The sequence below is a fragment of the Polyergus mexicanus genome, unplaced genomic scaffold (assembly GCF_030449975.1).
Source record: "Polyergus mexicanus isolate NDT 795.1 unplaced genomic scaffold, iyPolMexi1.0 SCAF_4, whole genome shotgun sequence".
Classification (NCBI taxonomy): domain Eukaryota; kingdom Metazoa; phylum Arthropoda; class Insecta; order Hymenoptera; family Formicidae; genus Polyergus; species Polyergus mexicanus.
This window is the reverse complement of record NW_027223324.1, coordinates 10823712-10840292: the sequence shown is the minus strand read 5'-3', so window position 1 is coordinate 10840292 and position 16581 is coordinate 10823712. Positions and strand designations below refer to the sequence as shown.

Here is a 16581-nt window from a genome sequence, read left to right as displayed (position 1 = left end):
AGGAAGGGGGATATTAATAAGAATTCTTTAATTTACATGAAATATTACAGCAATATATTAACATTCCTTTTACTAATTACATGCAATGCCTATACTACATCCATCACCTTAAGATGAACAGAAAAATACATAACAATCATGATACAAATAATGTACAATAAATTAACAATAAGAAATAATGTACGATGCGTGATATCTATAATGAAATATGCGTGATGAGAAGCGCATGTGTCTGTTTGCAGCGCGACAATAATAAAGAAAAAAAGAAAAAATATATACTCAGAATAATGCTTTCTATATAAATGAATTATTTATGTGTCCGTAAGCCGTGCAAAATTAATTGTTCTATTAAGCTCGATGACTAGAATGCCTGTACCATATATCGAACCAATGCGTTGTTTATTACAAAGAATTTAGCGCGCATAATAATGATTAAACATTACACAATGTTTCTTATGACTATCCAAATTTAAAGCATATATTTCAGACTCTTATTCAAGTAAGAGGCAGAAAATTTCAATGCAGATTTATGATTTTCACATCCAAAAATTCTTTTTATTTTACGTGCAGCTATTAATTAATGGCTCATAATTTTCTCTCTGACATTTACAGTTTTTGATTTACCATTACGAAGCCACCAACTTTGTAATAACCGCAATTTGCAAGCCTTTTATATTTTGTTCCATATGTCGCGAAGCTTTTCAAGCCAGAATTTATTTTCCCGAATCCTTTGTAATATTATTTTAAGCGACCGAGGCACCAAAAAGAGTGATGTTTGCGAAAGCCCCCAAACTTTGGAAAACGTTGAATACCTGCTGCTTTTGTGAGAGCTGATTAATTGTGTTTACGAGGGCTTTCTTCAGCTCTATCGCCAACGCGCTCACTTCTGGTAATGACTCGAGTTCTGAGACTCGATGTGCGCGACTCCTTAATTCTTCCTGTAAAATCTGCCGATTGCGACAGACGAGATATCGGTATTATTTCGCGTACGATGAAATAATGTATCATATAATCATTTGAAGAAATTAAGTCTCGATATTAAACATTGAGAGATCTAATATATAATTACTAATCATTAACGTAAAAAATAAGAATGTTAAATATACGTTTGACTAAAACTATTATAATTAATTATATCGACGAATAACATGATCCAACAGACCTTGTTAGTATTAAATGAATGTTGTTCGTCTATTTTCGATATGATGTTTCTTAGCCAAGTATCTGTTTCTTCGAGGAATAATTTGTAGGTATGAATCTCTTGGCTGCGTCTTTCTCGATCCTCTCGCGCCTGTTCGAGAGCTGCCCGGCCTTGCTCCGCTTGATCGAGAAGGGAGATAATACGCGTGTGAATTTCCGTCAAAGCTGCTAAAAGTCTTTGAGACTCAATATCGGCAGGAATCTCGCGTAATCGCCTTTGAAGTTGTGCAACCTCTTCGTCGTAGGTGCGAAGCTCCGTCAACATGGTCTAAAGTAGACAGAGAGAATTTCTTTCGATTTTACAAACAGAATATTTGTTTTCTAATGTATTTTTCAGTACAATAAATATAATTCGCACGAATAACAATATAAATTTAACAAAAGTCTTTTTCATATTTTTCTCTTCTTTCAATTTATTCAAAATCAATCATTTTTACCGTAAGAGATGATAGCATAGATTCTATGCTGTCTACAGGCAAATGACCCATTGTTTCTTCGAAAGTCGAAAGTCTTATTTGCAGAGAACCGAGGCCTTCTTCAACAGTATCCTAAAACATAAATGCTTATTAATAATTTCATCGCCGATTATGAAATTTGTTACTATTTCAATTATGCTGTGCACACGACGGAGTCCAATCAATATTTTCACACTGCGTATTAATTTCATTAGCATCAAAAACTTTAAGAACCTGTAAAAGAAGGTTTTGTAATGGCATGAGGTTATAAAATGGCACAATATAAAACACATTTAATAATAAAGGCATATCAAGATGAGAACAACTTCTTCAACGTCTATTGTGATAAAAATCCGCATAAACATTTTTGTTGCTACGTACGGAACGATAAAAATCTTCATGCAAGATGTCAGTGAATATTTTGCTAACCAATCCGAATGCAAAGATCTATCACGTAAAGTTGCCAGCAACCAAAAGTTAAAAGAATTAAAAATTGTGTATTAATTTTTATTCCTTATTAACTGTTAATAATTCTTTATCATATATAGTTTATTATTTACTTATATATTGTATTATATCTTGAATACTTTGAACTTTTAATATTACAAGCTATAACAATAATATAATGATAAAAAGGTTGGCATGTTGAAGTGTACGTAATGTGAGAAGAGACACTATTGCAAATAATATTATTTATGTAAGAACGGAATAAGCATGCAAATATAATGTAGATAACATATTATAGAAAGATGATGAAATTATTACTATTTCATGCAAACGGCAAGAATATTTTATTAATTAATTTTAATTTGCTCTGTCTATTGATGAAGAAAATTAATTATAATTATATCTTGCTATGTGGGATTAGAGGAAAGTTAAAATAACAATAATATAGCAATAACAGGAAGAGAATAACAATATATACATATAAACACACACATACATGCGCGCTATATTGATGGATCACCACACACGAAAATTACATATATTGGATTCAGTATCGAACAGCAAAAAGAAAACGTAATCATTACAGAATAAGAGACAGAAAGAGAGGGAACAAAAAATTAATGATAAGGCAACGAGTATATATACATATACATGTATATATACATATGACAAGGGACTTGGTTCAAACTCGACTAGAAGACCGAACACTGGCCATGACGGTGATCGCACCTGGATCCTGCGTATCCTTTTTTCAATCTCGTCTTCGACCGTTTTTTTCTCCACTTCCTCATCCGAACTGCATCGCTGCATAGATTCTTGCCTCGTCTCTTTACCTAAATGCAGTTTGGATCGTGGACGAAGATGGGCGAGGGTCGACGATTGGATGCAAGTGCTAGGATGATCGGGATTTTGGACATTATTTGAAAAAGAGATGGCGGGATACTCCTTCGGATCTACTTCGGAAGGGTTTACGAGAGACTTTGTATGCGCCTCGGTCCGTGGATCGTTGAAGAAGGGAGACGTTAAAGGGAGATCAAAAGACGATAATGGGATATCATTTGGCAACGATAAGTCTGAATCGATCGCTTGATTGTTAATTACGTCAAGTGACAAGCTATGATCCGGCGTTCGCTCGCTCTCACTCGATAGATAAGTGCTATAATCTCTCCAACTACATATGCCACCGGGCAGGTCGGCTATCATACGCTCCGTTTGGGGTGCGCCGAAAAAGAAACGCGAATCTCCGCAAGTGTCCCGCGATCTACCGCCCGAATTATCGCCGTCGTGATCGTCGTCATGATCTCTAGGACGATGACGATCGTCGGAATCGCGTTCGCTACCGCGCAAAAGTCTTTTTTTCATGTGAAAAGCTAAGTCCTCGAAGTGATCGCGCTCGGCTTCGTGATAGGATCGTTTGTCAAGCCAAAAACCATGGTCATTTGAGAGATATCGTGAATTACATAATTTGGATGTTGGTTGTTCCTGCATAAGAGACACCGATGAAATATTCTTTTTTCGGTCAGGATTCAAAACTAAAATCTCATCCGCTATATAGAATTGTACTTTGGATTTCACCGGTTCGACCGAAACATCGAAGTTCTCTTGTTCGATGCTTACGACGCGTTTCAATTTATCCTCATCTTCAAAGGAGCGTTGCACAACTGAAGATAATTCATTGAGCGGTAATGAATGCTTTATGGCGACATTTATCAAGTCGTTCGAAAACTCTACCGGTATGTAAATATCATTAATCTGACTGGATCCACCTATTTTTTCATCAGATTTATTTATTTCAATATTATCTGGTATTGATTGTACTTTTGTGACATCATTGTTAACCGTGATATCGTACAATTCTGAAATGTCATCTGATTTAGGATCGAGTGTTTTTATTTGAGGCAATTCGGTTTGTTCTATATCAACCATTGTCAAAGTGATGCTACCGCCGGATTCGGCTTCCTCGGGTTTAACGAGCTTCTCTTTTTGATCAATATTTTGATCAATTTGTTCATTCTCCGGAATTTTTTCTGAGTCTACTGTTGGTTCTGCAATATTATTATTTTTTAATAATTTTATTTGTTTTTCATATATTTCCTGTTCATACTTGATTTCATCTTTTGTTTGTTCATTAGATGTTTCAAAGTTTTCTTCAAGTTTCGTCTCGATTGAAACATTTTTCTTCTCTTCTTTTGAATAATCGCAACTTGATTCTGTTTTCAAGTCTGTCTCTTTTCCAGTTACATCAATCATTTTGCTTGTAGTTGATACATTTTCATCTATTATATCAGTAATATCTTGTTTCGCACATTTTGACAAATCTTCTTGTTCCTGAAACTCTTGTTCATCTTCGAGTTTAGCATCAAACTTTTTCAAAGATTTGTATTCATGTTCATCTCTTTTTTCGGATGGATTTTCTGTTTCTATAGATGATGTAAGTAATTCAGATTTCTTAATATTTTCTTGTTCGGTTGTTTTCGATGTAACAGGGGAATCGTTCTTATCAATTGTATCTTTCCAAAATTGTAAAATTTTAGTTGGTTCATTGTCTAATTTTTGACTTTTGACATCTTCTTTCTTGATCTGTGCAATATTTGATATTACATCCTTAGAGACATTTATAATCTCAATCTTTTCTGCAGTAAATGAAGTTTCAGTCTCCGTAGAGTCAGCCGTAGGTGTCTTCATAAAATCTTGAGACTTGGTTTTATTTAGCCGTTTCTCTTTTTTTACTTTAGCTTTATTTTTGTGTTTCTCTTTATCTTTTATGGGATTTACTTGTGAAAGTAATGCTTTATCTTCGATTACAATTTCGGATTTCTCTAAAGATTTCTCAATTGTTTCTATTTGTGCAGTTTGTATTTCAGTTATCGATTCATCATTTTTCTTTACAGATGCAACATCCATTCTATCTTTTAATAGTGCAATATTTGCAACTTCTTCGGTTATTTCATCCGTTTTTTCGACTTTAACATCGTCAATAATGTTTGTTTTGCCAAGTGAATCAATAGATTTGTTTTGGGTTACATCTTCTTCCGTATCAAATTCTTTTCTTTCACTTGGTTCATTTTGCAATAAAGCTCTTGCTTTTTTTCTTTCTTTTCGTTTCTCAGCTCTTGTAAGTTTAGAAATTTCTTTCTGTTCCATTATTTTTTCCTCCTCTTGTTTTATGTATGATTGTTCACACATCTTTGTATTCTTTGGTTCGCCAACTGTCATATTCTGTTCAATGTTTTCTTGTTCTGTAGTTTTGTTACAAGTCATAGCCCGTTGCTCAATATTTTCTTGTTTGTTAGTCTCCTCTGCTGGAATTTCTTCATTCAAATTCGTTGCTTTATTATATGTTATATCTGTAGTGACAGCTTCCTCAAGTTTTATTTTTATTTCGTCATCTAATTTTGGCTCCGTTAATAATTTTTTTTTCTCTTCCAAATCTTCAGCTATAATCGCTTCCTTGCTTATGTCGGAGACGCATACATTTTCAATCAACTGTTCAGTAGTGACTTTTACTTTTTTATTTTTCGATTTTTTCTTAGATTTCGTAGTACTGCTTTGCTCTATAATTGAAAATACTTTTACATTTTTACATTCATTCTCTTGCGCATTTGTATCTTGAAACTTATTAGATATTTCCATCTCATCTACTAATTTCTGTTCTTCTTTTGGTTTTTTGATATGCGTTAATTCTTTTTGCACATTAACTTGAGCGTGTTGTTTTATTTGATCCTTGCTAGACTTGTTCTTCTCTGACTTACTTCTTCTGTCTTCAAATGTTTTGTCCTGTACAGGCTTTACTTCTTGAATAGTTGTACTCTCAGCATTTTGATCTTGATTTTCAGCAAGTAGTTTCTCACTTTCTTTCTTACGCTTATGCAAATCTTTTTGCTGCTTAACTATATTTTTATTTTTAGATGCATTCATCTTTTCAGATGGTTTAGCGAGTTCTTGCACAACATCTTTTTTAATAATATTTGCCAATTCATCGCTCTCCACATCGATTATTTTTTGTTCATTATCATGTTTTTGTGTAAGCTTCTTATTCTTATCTTCAGTCTTCTTCTTGGTTTTAACATTTTCAGATTCTACATTTGACGTTTTAATCTTTTTGTCTGAATCTGAAATTTCTACAACCGAGTGTCCGTCATTTCGTCTAGCACTTCGAGAACGCGATCTAGAACGTCTGGAGCGCAATTCTTTTCGATTAACAAATTCCATGAAACCTTGTTCGTCTACTTGAATTAAATTCTCTATTGGTTTTTGTTCGAGGATCTCCTCTACATAAATTTGGACCGAAGGCCGTTGTTCTGCAATCTGTTCCTTATGAAGATTTTGCTCGAGACTAGAAACGCTATTAACTTCTGGCAATTCAATGAATTTTTTGGCAACTATTGCAGCCCATGTATTTGTTTCTAATTTCGTACATGTTTTGTCATCTTTTAAATTAGTAGGATTAACACAGGTAGACGAAAGAGATGCTTCTTTCTCTATTTCTTCTACCCAAGGGATTGATTCGTTTTGGGAGATAGGCTTTACTATACCCGTTTGTTGGTCAGGAGATTGATGCACCATTATTTTATCAACTTGTTTATCTTGCTCTAATAATTTTTCTGTATTTAAATTTTCATACATCTCGTCGGAAATGGATATTTTTGCATTGTTCGTTTTATCATCAGGCTTTAACAGAATAGGTTCAATTATATGTGTGTTAAGATTAGCACATATTTCTTCTTGAGAAGTCTGGGGAGGAGTTCGTCGAGAAGAGGCTGCGACTTGCGCATAAGATTTGTTACCTTCTTTAAGCTGTTTCCTTGATTCAACAGATTTTTCCGTGATCGGTTTGATAATTTCATCCGTCGTTGTTGCTTTTAATTCCTCACTAACATCTTTATTTGTTTGATTTTCTAATGGAGAGAAGTGCATGTCTTGTTTTGATGAAATTTCGCACAAATTATGCACGTCTGATGCTTGTGGTTGTTCTACAATATTCTTAGCACTATCTATTGCATCTTGACAACTAATAGTGGATGTTTGAGTATTTAAAGAATCGCCTTCCAAAACAGTTGTTTCTGTGGTACCAACGATGGTTGCCCACGATTTGACATTCGAATTTAATGAGCTGTCATATTTAGGCATATTATTCTCTGTTGATTCTTGTTGTTTTTGTACAATCGATGATGCTTCAACTACATTCGATTCAATTTCCATCGTTGTAGAAAGTACGTTATTGCAATTTTCCTTCGTGTTATCTTGGTGTTCTGATGTTGCTGATTTCTCTTTGAATATAATTACAGACTTTTCCACTTGCTTCTTAGATTTTTTACTAGATTTTGATTTATGTTCTTCGAATAATTTTTTGTGTGATTCGTCGATAGTATCATGCGCTTTTTGCTTTACTATAGATTTGCTTAAATCTTTCAATTTTGCATTATCTTTGGATGATTCAAACTGTTGTTCATCCGCTGTTAAAGATTTTTCTATATTAGATTCAGTTATTTTCTTCAACGTTTCATGTTTTTCTAGATTACTTTGTGCTGGTGATAAATCGCTGTCAGTAGTATCTATTTTAATTTCGACGTCGTTTTGTTTCTTAGATCCATCTTTAATCTTTGCATAATCTTTAGCTTTTGTATCTTTAATATGCTTTAATTCCTTTTTTCTCTTTGATTGGTTTTTCATTTTCTCGTTTTGCTTCTTGCTTTCCGTATACAAAACATTATTCTGGATATCTTCTATGGCAATATGATATTCATCTTTAACAGCGGTTTCTATCTGACTTGCATTATCTAATAAGGTTTCAATTTGTACTTTTTCCTTCTGAATTATTTCTTCTCGTTCTTCAATTATTGTTTCTTTTTCAATCTTTTCTCCCTGTTTTTCAATCATTATTTCTTTCTTTTCAATATTTTCTTCTAATTTTTCAATTTTTGCTTCTTTCTCGATCTCTTTTTCTCGTTTTTCAATAATTGGTTTTTCCTTCTCAATCTCTTCTTCTGTCTTTTTAATTTGATCATCGAGAGTGACATCAGTTACTGTTTGTGTTTCTGGAACGTCAAAATCGTCATCAAGTATTATTCCCTCCTCAAGAAGATCAATCCAAGCATCATCAGATTTCAGGTTTATAGATGATACCACTATTGGTATTGTTTCAATTTCTAATAATTCATGTTCGGTTTTAATATTATCTTTCGTAACAGCTTCTTCTATTTGTATATTTGTGTCTGTTATTGCTTCAGCATTTACCAATCGATTATCACTGATTTTTTCAACAGGTGATGCATTTAATTTTGTAATTTTGCTAATTTCTTGTGATGCTGAATCGATGCTAGTACTGTTTAAATTTTCTGTTATATCAGTGAATGATATAGTATTAGCAGTTGTGTTAACTAATGTTATATTTGGTTGACGAATTTCTTCGGGTGACACTGCATCTATTGGTATTTTCTTTTCAATAGTTTGTTCAATTTTTTCTACTGCAGAATTTCTTAAATCGGAGTTATCAGTTGATACAGATATAGATTTTTCAGAGATGGATTTATCTTTAATCCATTGTGATTCAATTTTATAAAAACTGCTAATCGGATATTTTGATGTCTCTGTGATAAAAGCATGTCTTCTCGAATCAATTTCAGATATTTTTCGGTTCTCAGATTTAGGTTTCATTACTGATTCTTGTATAATTCTTTCTATACTTTCTGATTTTATCGGAATTACAGCAGCGGGTGGTTGAACCTCTTTTATTATTTTAACTATTTTAAAATAGCGATAAAAATTACTTTCTGCATTATTATAAGCATGACGATCCATGGCATAAGGTTTAATAACATCTAAGAAATAATCCGGTATTATTTGCTTCTTTGTCTTTACATTTTCAGGTATATTCTTGCTTTTTATTTTACTAATGGTGAGATTTTCACATTTCGCCTCAATCTCTGCTTGTTCATCTACTACTTTTTCTTGGTTACTCTGAGTTTCAACATTGACTTTATTTTCTTCTACTTCATTTTCTTCTAATTCTTTGTTTTTCATATTTGGAATACATGTTACGTCTTGATTAATTTTAGTAATTACCGTAATATTATCTGTTTTGACAGAATTATTAATATCTTGACTTTTTATAATACTATTATTTTGTGAAATAATATCACCGGAGAATGTCTCTTCTTTTTTCATATTATCTGTCTCGCGTTCTTCACAAATTTTTATATCTGATTGACGGATATCTTTCTGTTCAATTGTGAATTCATTTAATAAAATTGATCTTTCCTGTCTTTCTATGTTATCATCTAAATAAGCAACAAATTCTCCTTTTTTATCTTCAAGTGCAATCATCGGCGCGTCATGGAATTTTTCTGAAATACCCGGGCAAACCTTCCTATCTTGCATGCTATCGAACGGAGCTGATTCATCGGACGTCATTATGTTCTCGGTGGAACTCGCGGAAATTAAACCTATTGTTTGGAAATTCATTGTCTGATCTAATTGTTCCGGACAACTACAAATGGGAATATCGTTTGGTACCCTAGCGTAAGTAGTGGTGAGACTAGCCTCTACGGTTTCAGGACGCAAAGTGATTAATTCGGTAACTTTTGAACCAACGATTTTGGGTAGGGGTATATTTTCTAAAATCTCCATCGACTTAACGGACTTGACATCGGCAGGTGTGATTTTTATCGATCCTGGAATACTCGTGCTGGTAGTGGTTACGGTAATAATCGTTTTCTCTATGATCAAAGCCTTTCCTGTTGATGGCAATTGTTCGGATTCTAAATTATGTATATTTTCCTTGTGTTGCTCATGTATTTTAGCCTCGTCGACCGAATCGCTCGAAACTTTAGAATCGAACTCAGCTTCAGTGTTTTTTAATAGTTCTTGCGTTTCTTCGGTCTCAACATTATCAATTTTTGTAGGCAAAGATGGATTTTTGCCTAATTTTTTTTGTTTAGGACAAATTGCTGGTTCCGAAATCTCTTTTATAACTTCTGTAATCAAAGTAGAGACTACTTCTGGTTTTTCAGTATCTTTGATAAACTCCATAGTTTTGTTATGTACATCTTCCTTTATTGATATAACTGGTTTGACGATTGCACTTACTGCAATCTGATCCACATCTGTCAATTCAGATTTTTCTGTAGATTTTATATTAGGTGTTGATGTAGTAGATTGAATGACAGTTTTGCCCTTCGACTTGTTCTTTTTCTTACTCTTAGAAAGAGATGGCTCGCGTTTATTAACTTGGCAAGGCGTTGCATTTTCTCTTTCGTCTATTTTCAAATTAAAATTTATTTCGGCATCCGTTTTTGATTGAATAAGACAACTGTTATCGGGTACTAATACATGTTTAGTCACATTTGTTTTTTCTATAGATTGGGCAAAATTTTCTGTCGTAGATGCACTTGAAGGTTTTAATTCGGAATTAAGTTCGTCTTTTTCTCCGACAGATTTATTTTCGCTTTCAATAAGCTGTGGTGTTTTAATATCATCTTTGCTTATTTTATTTTTATCTTGAGTATTAAATTTCGTTTTTTGCGATTTCTTCTGTTTCCCCGTTTTTATCTGATATTTCTCTGTTTCGCGTTTCTCAGTTTTTTCAATCACTTTAATATGATTATTAATAGCTTTTTTCTCATCCATCGTATCTGCTGTCTCTGACTTTTTTCTCATAAGGTTTTCTGCTCCTAATTCAGTATTTGCATGATAATGTTCTAATTTTTTATCCTCTGTCAATTCTTCAGCTTTATTTCGATCATAATATGTTTCATCATTTTTACATGTAATATTAGTTTGTATTATATCCTGTGTTTGCGGAGCTGTATTAAGTGGCAATTCGATTTCTTTTGATTGAATTGTAAGATTATCAATTATTTCTGTTATCTCTGCAATTTTAGCTTCGATTATCTGTTCTGATTTTGGAGCATCAATTTCTTGATTTTTTGATTTCTCGATTTCTGTATTATTCAAATTTATTTTAGTTTCATCTAGAACCTTGCTTATCGGATTTACTGATAGTGTATGATCGATTGCAACCTCAGATTTTATTTTGCTTTTAGAAGCTTTGTCTTTCTTTTTAGAATTAGTCTTACCTTTCGCGTTGCTATTTACTTTATCAATAATTTCCACGATATCAAGTGCCTTTAATTTAGAATCTTTCTTTTCGATATCAATCATTGGTTCAATAGATTCCAGACTTTTATCATCGATTATTTCTTTAGTATCATTTTCAAGTTTTTCTCGGTTTTTATCATTACTCTCTGTATCCAGTTCTGATTTCTTTGACTTCGTTTTATTTTTCTCTTTTTTTGAAGCACCTTTCTGTTTTTTTGTGCTTTCAATCTTTACCGTATTCGATTTCTCGTTTTCCAACTCGATATTGAGAGCAACTGATAATTTCATAGTTCCTATTATATTGCTTTCATCGACAATATTCATTTTATCATTTTTCTTATCACTTAGAGCATCGGATTGCTTTTGGACTTTATTCTCTAAAGATTTTTCGCTTTGTTCTTTGTTTTTTGTATTTTTGTCTATTTTATTTTTATGTTTTGTTTTAATATCGCATTTGTCAGAATTATCAGATATATGAATATCGATTTGAGACTGATCTTTTAACATTTCGTTGGAAATATCTTTCTGGACTTTCTCTTCGCCGTTAGAACTTAAAGTTTTCACATCTTTTGTATTCTCTTTATCCGCGTTATCTTTCAAAATACATTGATCTCTCGCATTGATCTTATTTTGCAATGTAGCTTGTTCGAGCGGTGTGTTTTCTTTTATTTTCGTTATTTCTTTAGACTTTCTTGATTTAATGGATGTTTCGCCGAATTTCCTCCGTTTTTTGTCAACATCATCTTTAGATTTTCCTAGCGTTTCGTTAGCAGAATTTTGAGATTTGTTTTGTTCTTCAATTTGCTCTTTAAACTTTTCTCTCTGAGATTTTACTTTATCCATATCCTCGATTTCTTTGAGAGCTTTGTCAATTTCGTCTCCTACAGATTTATCTACCTTTTTCTTCTTCTGCTTACGTTTCTTTTCTTGCAGCAGATTCATATCTTTAGAATCAGTTATTTGTTTCTCTCGTTGCACTGGTTTTTCTTCTCTTTTATTCTTTTCTGAACTATCACTGATGATATTATATTCGTCTCGCGTTTCCAATTGTTTCGACGGGTTTAATTTTTCCTTTTTCTGTTTCTCAACAAGCTTATCAACAAGCTTTCGAGATTTTTTCTCATCTATTTGTTCAGTTTTATCACTCGATTGCCTCTTTTTGATCTCCCGTTTTTTTATCAAGTCCCAGTCGTTCTTTTTAGATTGTTGAAATTGCTTGGATTTCGGAATCGAATCTTGCTCACACTTCGGTTCCTGCAACGGCGATAATTCACGGAACGATAGAGAGGATTGCTCCTTATTCTGTTGATCCTCGGTCGGCGATTTATTGATGATATGTGTTGAAGTAATGCGTGGGCTGAGTCCCTGTGAGAGTATCTGTGCGTAAGAAAAGATTTGCGCTTTGGATTCGATATCATTCAAAGCTAACGTATCTTTTTCTTCTGGTTTGGTAGAAATTTCCGAAGCATTTACAGGCTCTTCCTGGTTAGACATATCAATAGATTCAGTTATAATTGTGTCTTGAAGAATATCTTGTCTAGTTACTGGTACTTCAGTAGGTTTTTCTACCAACATCGGAATCTCGTTTCTCGTGTCGTTAACGGAACATTGTTGCTGCATCGGAGTTTGTTGATAAATATCCGGTGTTGAAAGATACGAAGTTTGCACAACATAGTGTTCTGGCGCGTAAGTCAAAGAGCTGTTACTATAAGGATTCAAGTTTGTAGTATCGAGTTGTTGCACTTGCTGATGACCGGAAGATGAATAAACATACGAACTCACCGGATACGTTCTGAGTTGAGACCCGATAAAACCTATTAACTTCGGCATCGGTTCCGGTACCATGTAATCGTACATCTCGGTCGACTGCACTGTCTCGGTAACTGGCTGTCTCTGCACGTTCTCATACGACTTGACGTGTTCCAGCATATTTTCCAAATCTTTGTCGGCCCAGTTACTCGGTCCGGATTCGGTGTAGCTTTCCTCTTCTACTTTCATCGCGGAAATTTCAGGAGATTGACAGTAAGCCTCCGCGATTTGTACATTTTCTACTTGCGTTTCTTGCGTTGGTGCGACTTGCGAAGCTTCGGTAATTTCTTGAGATTCGTCTACGTTTACGGTGAAGCTCGCAGGGACTTGTTCCGTGCGAGGAGATTGAGTTCGGCCACGCGAAGATCGTGAAGATTCTCCGGATAAAGGAATCATCTCTTGTCTGGATGGCTCCGCAAAAGAAGTGTTAGCTTGCGTCATTTGCATACTTCCGCGAAGAATATCAGCATAAGAAGTGGAACCGGGGACCCACATAGGACTGAGCGAACGTCCTTTTTGTTCTTCACGCGGTGTCAGTGTGTTTCTTGTGGATTCTGCTCGTGCTTCTTGCCTGGGAGTCATTCTAACTCGATGATGATTATATCTGTCGACTTCTTCCTCTTGAATTACCATCGCCCTTGGGTCTCTCGCATTAGACGAGTTCATCTTCCGCGTAGGCGATCGTCCTCGATGAGTTACGTGCGATTCAACAAGAACTTCGGTTACATCTTGTTGATTCTCTTCCACTTCGATTGTAGCTTGATCGTCCACGGTCGACACGCATTGTGCTTGCATTTTAATTTGCGGTTGCGTTTTTGGTTTGTCCAGGTCACTTTCCTGAATTTGTGTTTTTGACACTTGTGCTTCATTTAATGGAAGACATTCTACAGTCGACTTCTGAACTCGTATAAGCGCAGATCGTAATACTTGCGTGACCGTAGTAGAAGGAGTAACGTCTCGTTGTTGTCTGTACGGACTACAGTTTCTCGAACTCGGGCTAGTACGTCCCGCTGCAATATCGGCATACGAGGCTTGACCGATGAACCGGTATTCGTTTGAAGATACGTAGTACGGATCTACCGCGTATATCTGATCCAGCAGTGTTTTGCTGCGTTGCTTCCAATCTTCCATCCGTTCCTGCAGGCTCTGCTTTATCCGTCGCGGAAGGTCAGCCGAGGCACAACAATAGAATACATATACCATGTCAATTTCGAGGATTCTTTTTACATTTATCGTGGGATAGGGACAGCATTATTTTTAAAGCTAAGATTTATTTGAGCGAGTATCGAAAAATCTTTATCGAGTCTCTCAAGATACACAAGTCAACTGAATGGGTTTCGTGAATGAATGTACTCGAATATCGATTGGCAATAAACAGGACTTTTATTTTTCTTACTTAGTATAATCTCGTTCAAAATCTTGTAGAGCGATAACTATTAGAAAAAATCAATGATCGATAAAAACTCTTACTTAGAAAAGTTGTGACACTAAAAACATAATCGCTTGAATTTTATCGAGGAACGCCGACGACGAAGACAAAAATTTCATATTATATTTTCGCTAGTTTGTCCTTGTCGTTAATATTGCCTTTGATCAAGTTTTAAATATGAAACTTGATACGCGGCTGCTATCGTCATCGTTATTCTTCGATTAACACGGTAGCAAATAAGGATGTTAAAAAATTTAAGATCAGATAAGCGATCTGCTTCGTATAATTAATAATTAAAATTAACGACAATCAGAACCGGTCCAATGGCAATAGATCTTTATTATCATAGGTCCGAGGGTTCCATGTCTGGTGTCCCTCGTTGCACGAGTAGCTTAGATCTTTCAGTACGTGCCTGGATTTTATTTTGCAAGGATTTGATTTTCTCGCGGCAGATCTAATCGCGCATAAAACCGTAAACGCAAAATGAGAGTGTATAACACGTCGAACGAGCGAGAGAAAGGAAATGAGGAATAGGAATGTTAAGGAAGAAAGGTATAGAGCGGAAGAAGTGACGATCAGAAATTATGAATAATGAGCAAAGCGATGACGATCCCGGTAGCAGTCCCGAAGACGACGTAGACGATAATGATCGCAAGAGGGATAAAATACGATAATGACAAAGGTAATGAAATAAAAGGATGTGATAGTGACCGATAAAGTAGCACAGGCAATTGTTGGAAGTAGCGAAGGTGTAAAGGAATAGGAAATATAGCAAAGAAAAATTTATAAATGAAGTAATTGGTAAAATGTGAGCAACAAAATAATAATAAACAGAATCTAATATAAATCGTAAGAAAAGAAGGCTTGGACATTCTGTCTGTGTGTCTTGCATAGTCTCGACACGTTTCTTCATATCGGAGGTCACTTGATTTTCATGTGACTCGTAAATACTCTTTTCCATGTCAAATAAAGGTCCAAAGATTATATAAGGAATGTATATATGTGAACGGTGCATGACACATTTTACGTGAATGTGCGATAATACTTCGCGTTTTACTACGGTCTTTCATCCTAAAAACGTAAGTGGCGTGTGTGCGTGATTGCTTATTTACGTTGATACACACGCGCGCGCACGTGCCTATGTGTAGACACATATATACATGTGAGAGTGAACATATGTGAAAATGTAGTGATGTATACGTGTATGATAAAGTAAACATGATAAATAAAATAATAAAAACCAGAAAAAAGAAACACAGAAAACAAGCAAAATCAAGTAATCTCCTTCAAAACAATAGTACAAGTTTAATTAATTTTAGAAACTAAGGTACGTACGTCTGTGAAGTATTGTAGATTATGTGTATACGTAAATGCGAGAAAGAAAAACGAAACGAAATAGTTAGAACATGATACCAACCAGCACCCCGTAAATAGTGTACCACCATGATGAACACGTAAAACGGAAAACTTTTAAGATTCAATTTCCAATTTGTTAATAAGTGACAAATATTATCATATAAAGAAGAGAGAAATAAATAATTTTTTAACCAATTTCCAATTTTCGCATTATTTATTGCAAAAAGCGTAGGATAGGCAAATTTAATAATAATTAGTAGATGATATAGTTATCTGTGATAGTAAGATATGATGTATTATAGTTTAAAAAATTTTAAATTAGAAATTTAGTATTATGTATTGGACTGGCAAATTATCTAAAATTCAACACAAATAGCAATAAAGAATTTAATTAACAAATGAAGTTCTCAATAAAATATTATTGATCTATTTAGTAATGCTTTATAAAGTTTTAATGCATGAGGGCATAAAAATAAAGTTTGTACATAAAAGAAAAATGTAAGATGTGAAATGAAAGATGGGTACAATATACATATGGCCGGAAACATCTTCATACAAATTAATTATTTCAATAGTTACAACTATTTGATTATAATTTGATGAAAATGTCTCATTCGAGAAGATATTTCCGCTGGTAGTTGTTTATGTATAGTTATTGGCCATTTCTTAATAGCATATTTTGTACTGAAATATAAGTTTCATTCAGTCTTTTTGACATAATAAAATAAAATGGCAAATAACTCGGAAACTTGTTCTAGGTTCTAGTTATACATATATGGTTAATGG

General features: G+C 34.1%; 1 protein-coding gene across 10 annotated transcripts in view; it reads right to left on the bottom strand.

The window, feature by feature from the left end:
* Msp300 (Muscle-specific protein 300 kDa) overlaps positions 1-16581 on the bottom strand; it is an 88455-nt gene that overhangs the window by 26751 nt on the left and 45123 nt on the right. For 6 of the 10 annotated variants that reach the window (XM_070294563.1, XM_070294557.1, XM_070294560.1 and 3 more), the window contains 4 exons: positions 2832-14159; positions 1638-1748; positions 1163-1468; positions 813-947 (listed from right to left, as the gene is read on the bottom strand). In XM_070294563.1, the coding sequence (XP_070150664.1) occupies positions 813-947; positions 1163-1468; positions 1638-1748; positions 2832-14159 (11880 nt within the window). The other 4 variants (XM_070294565.1, XM_070294568.1, XM_070294558.1 and 1 more) reach the window with 3 other exon arrangements.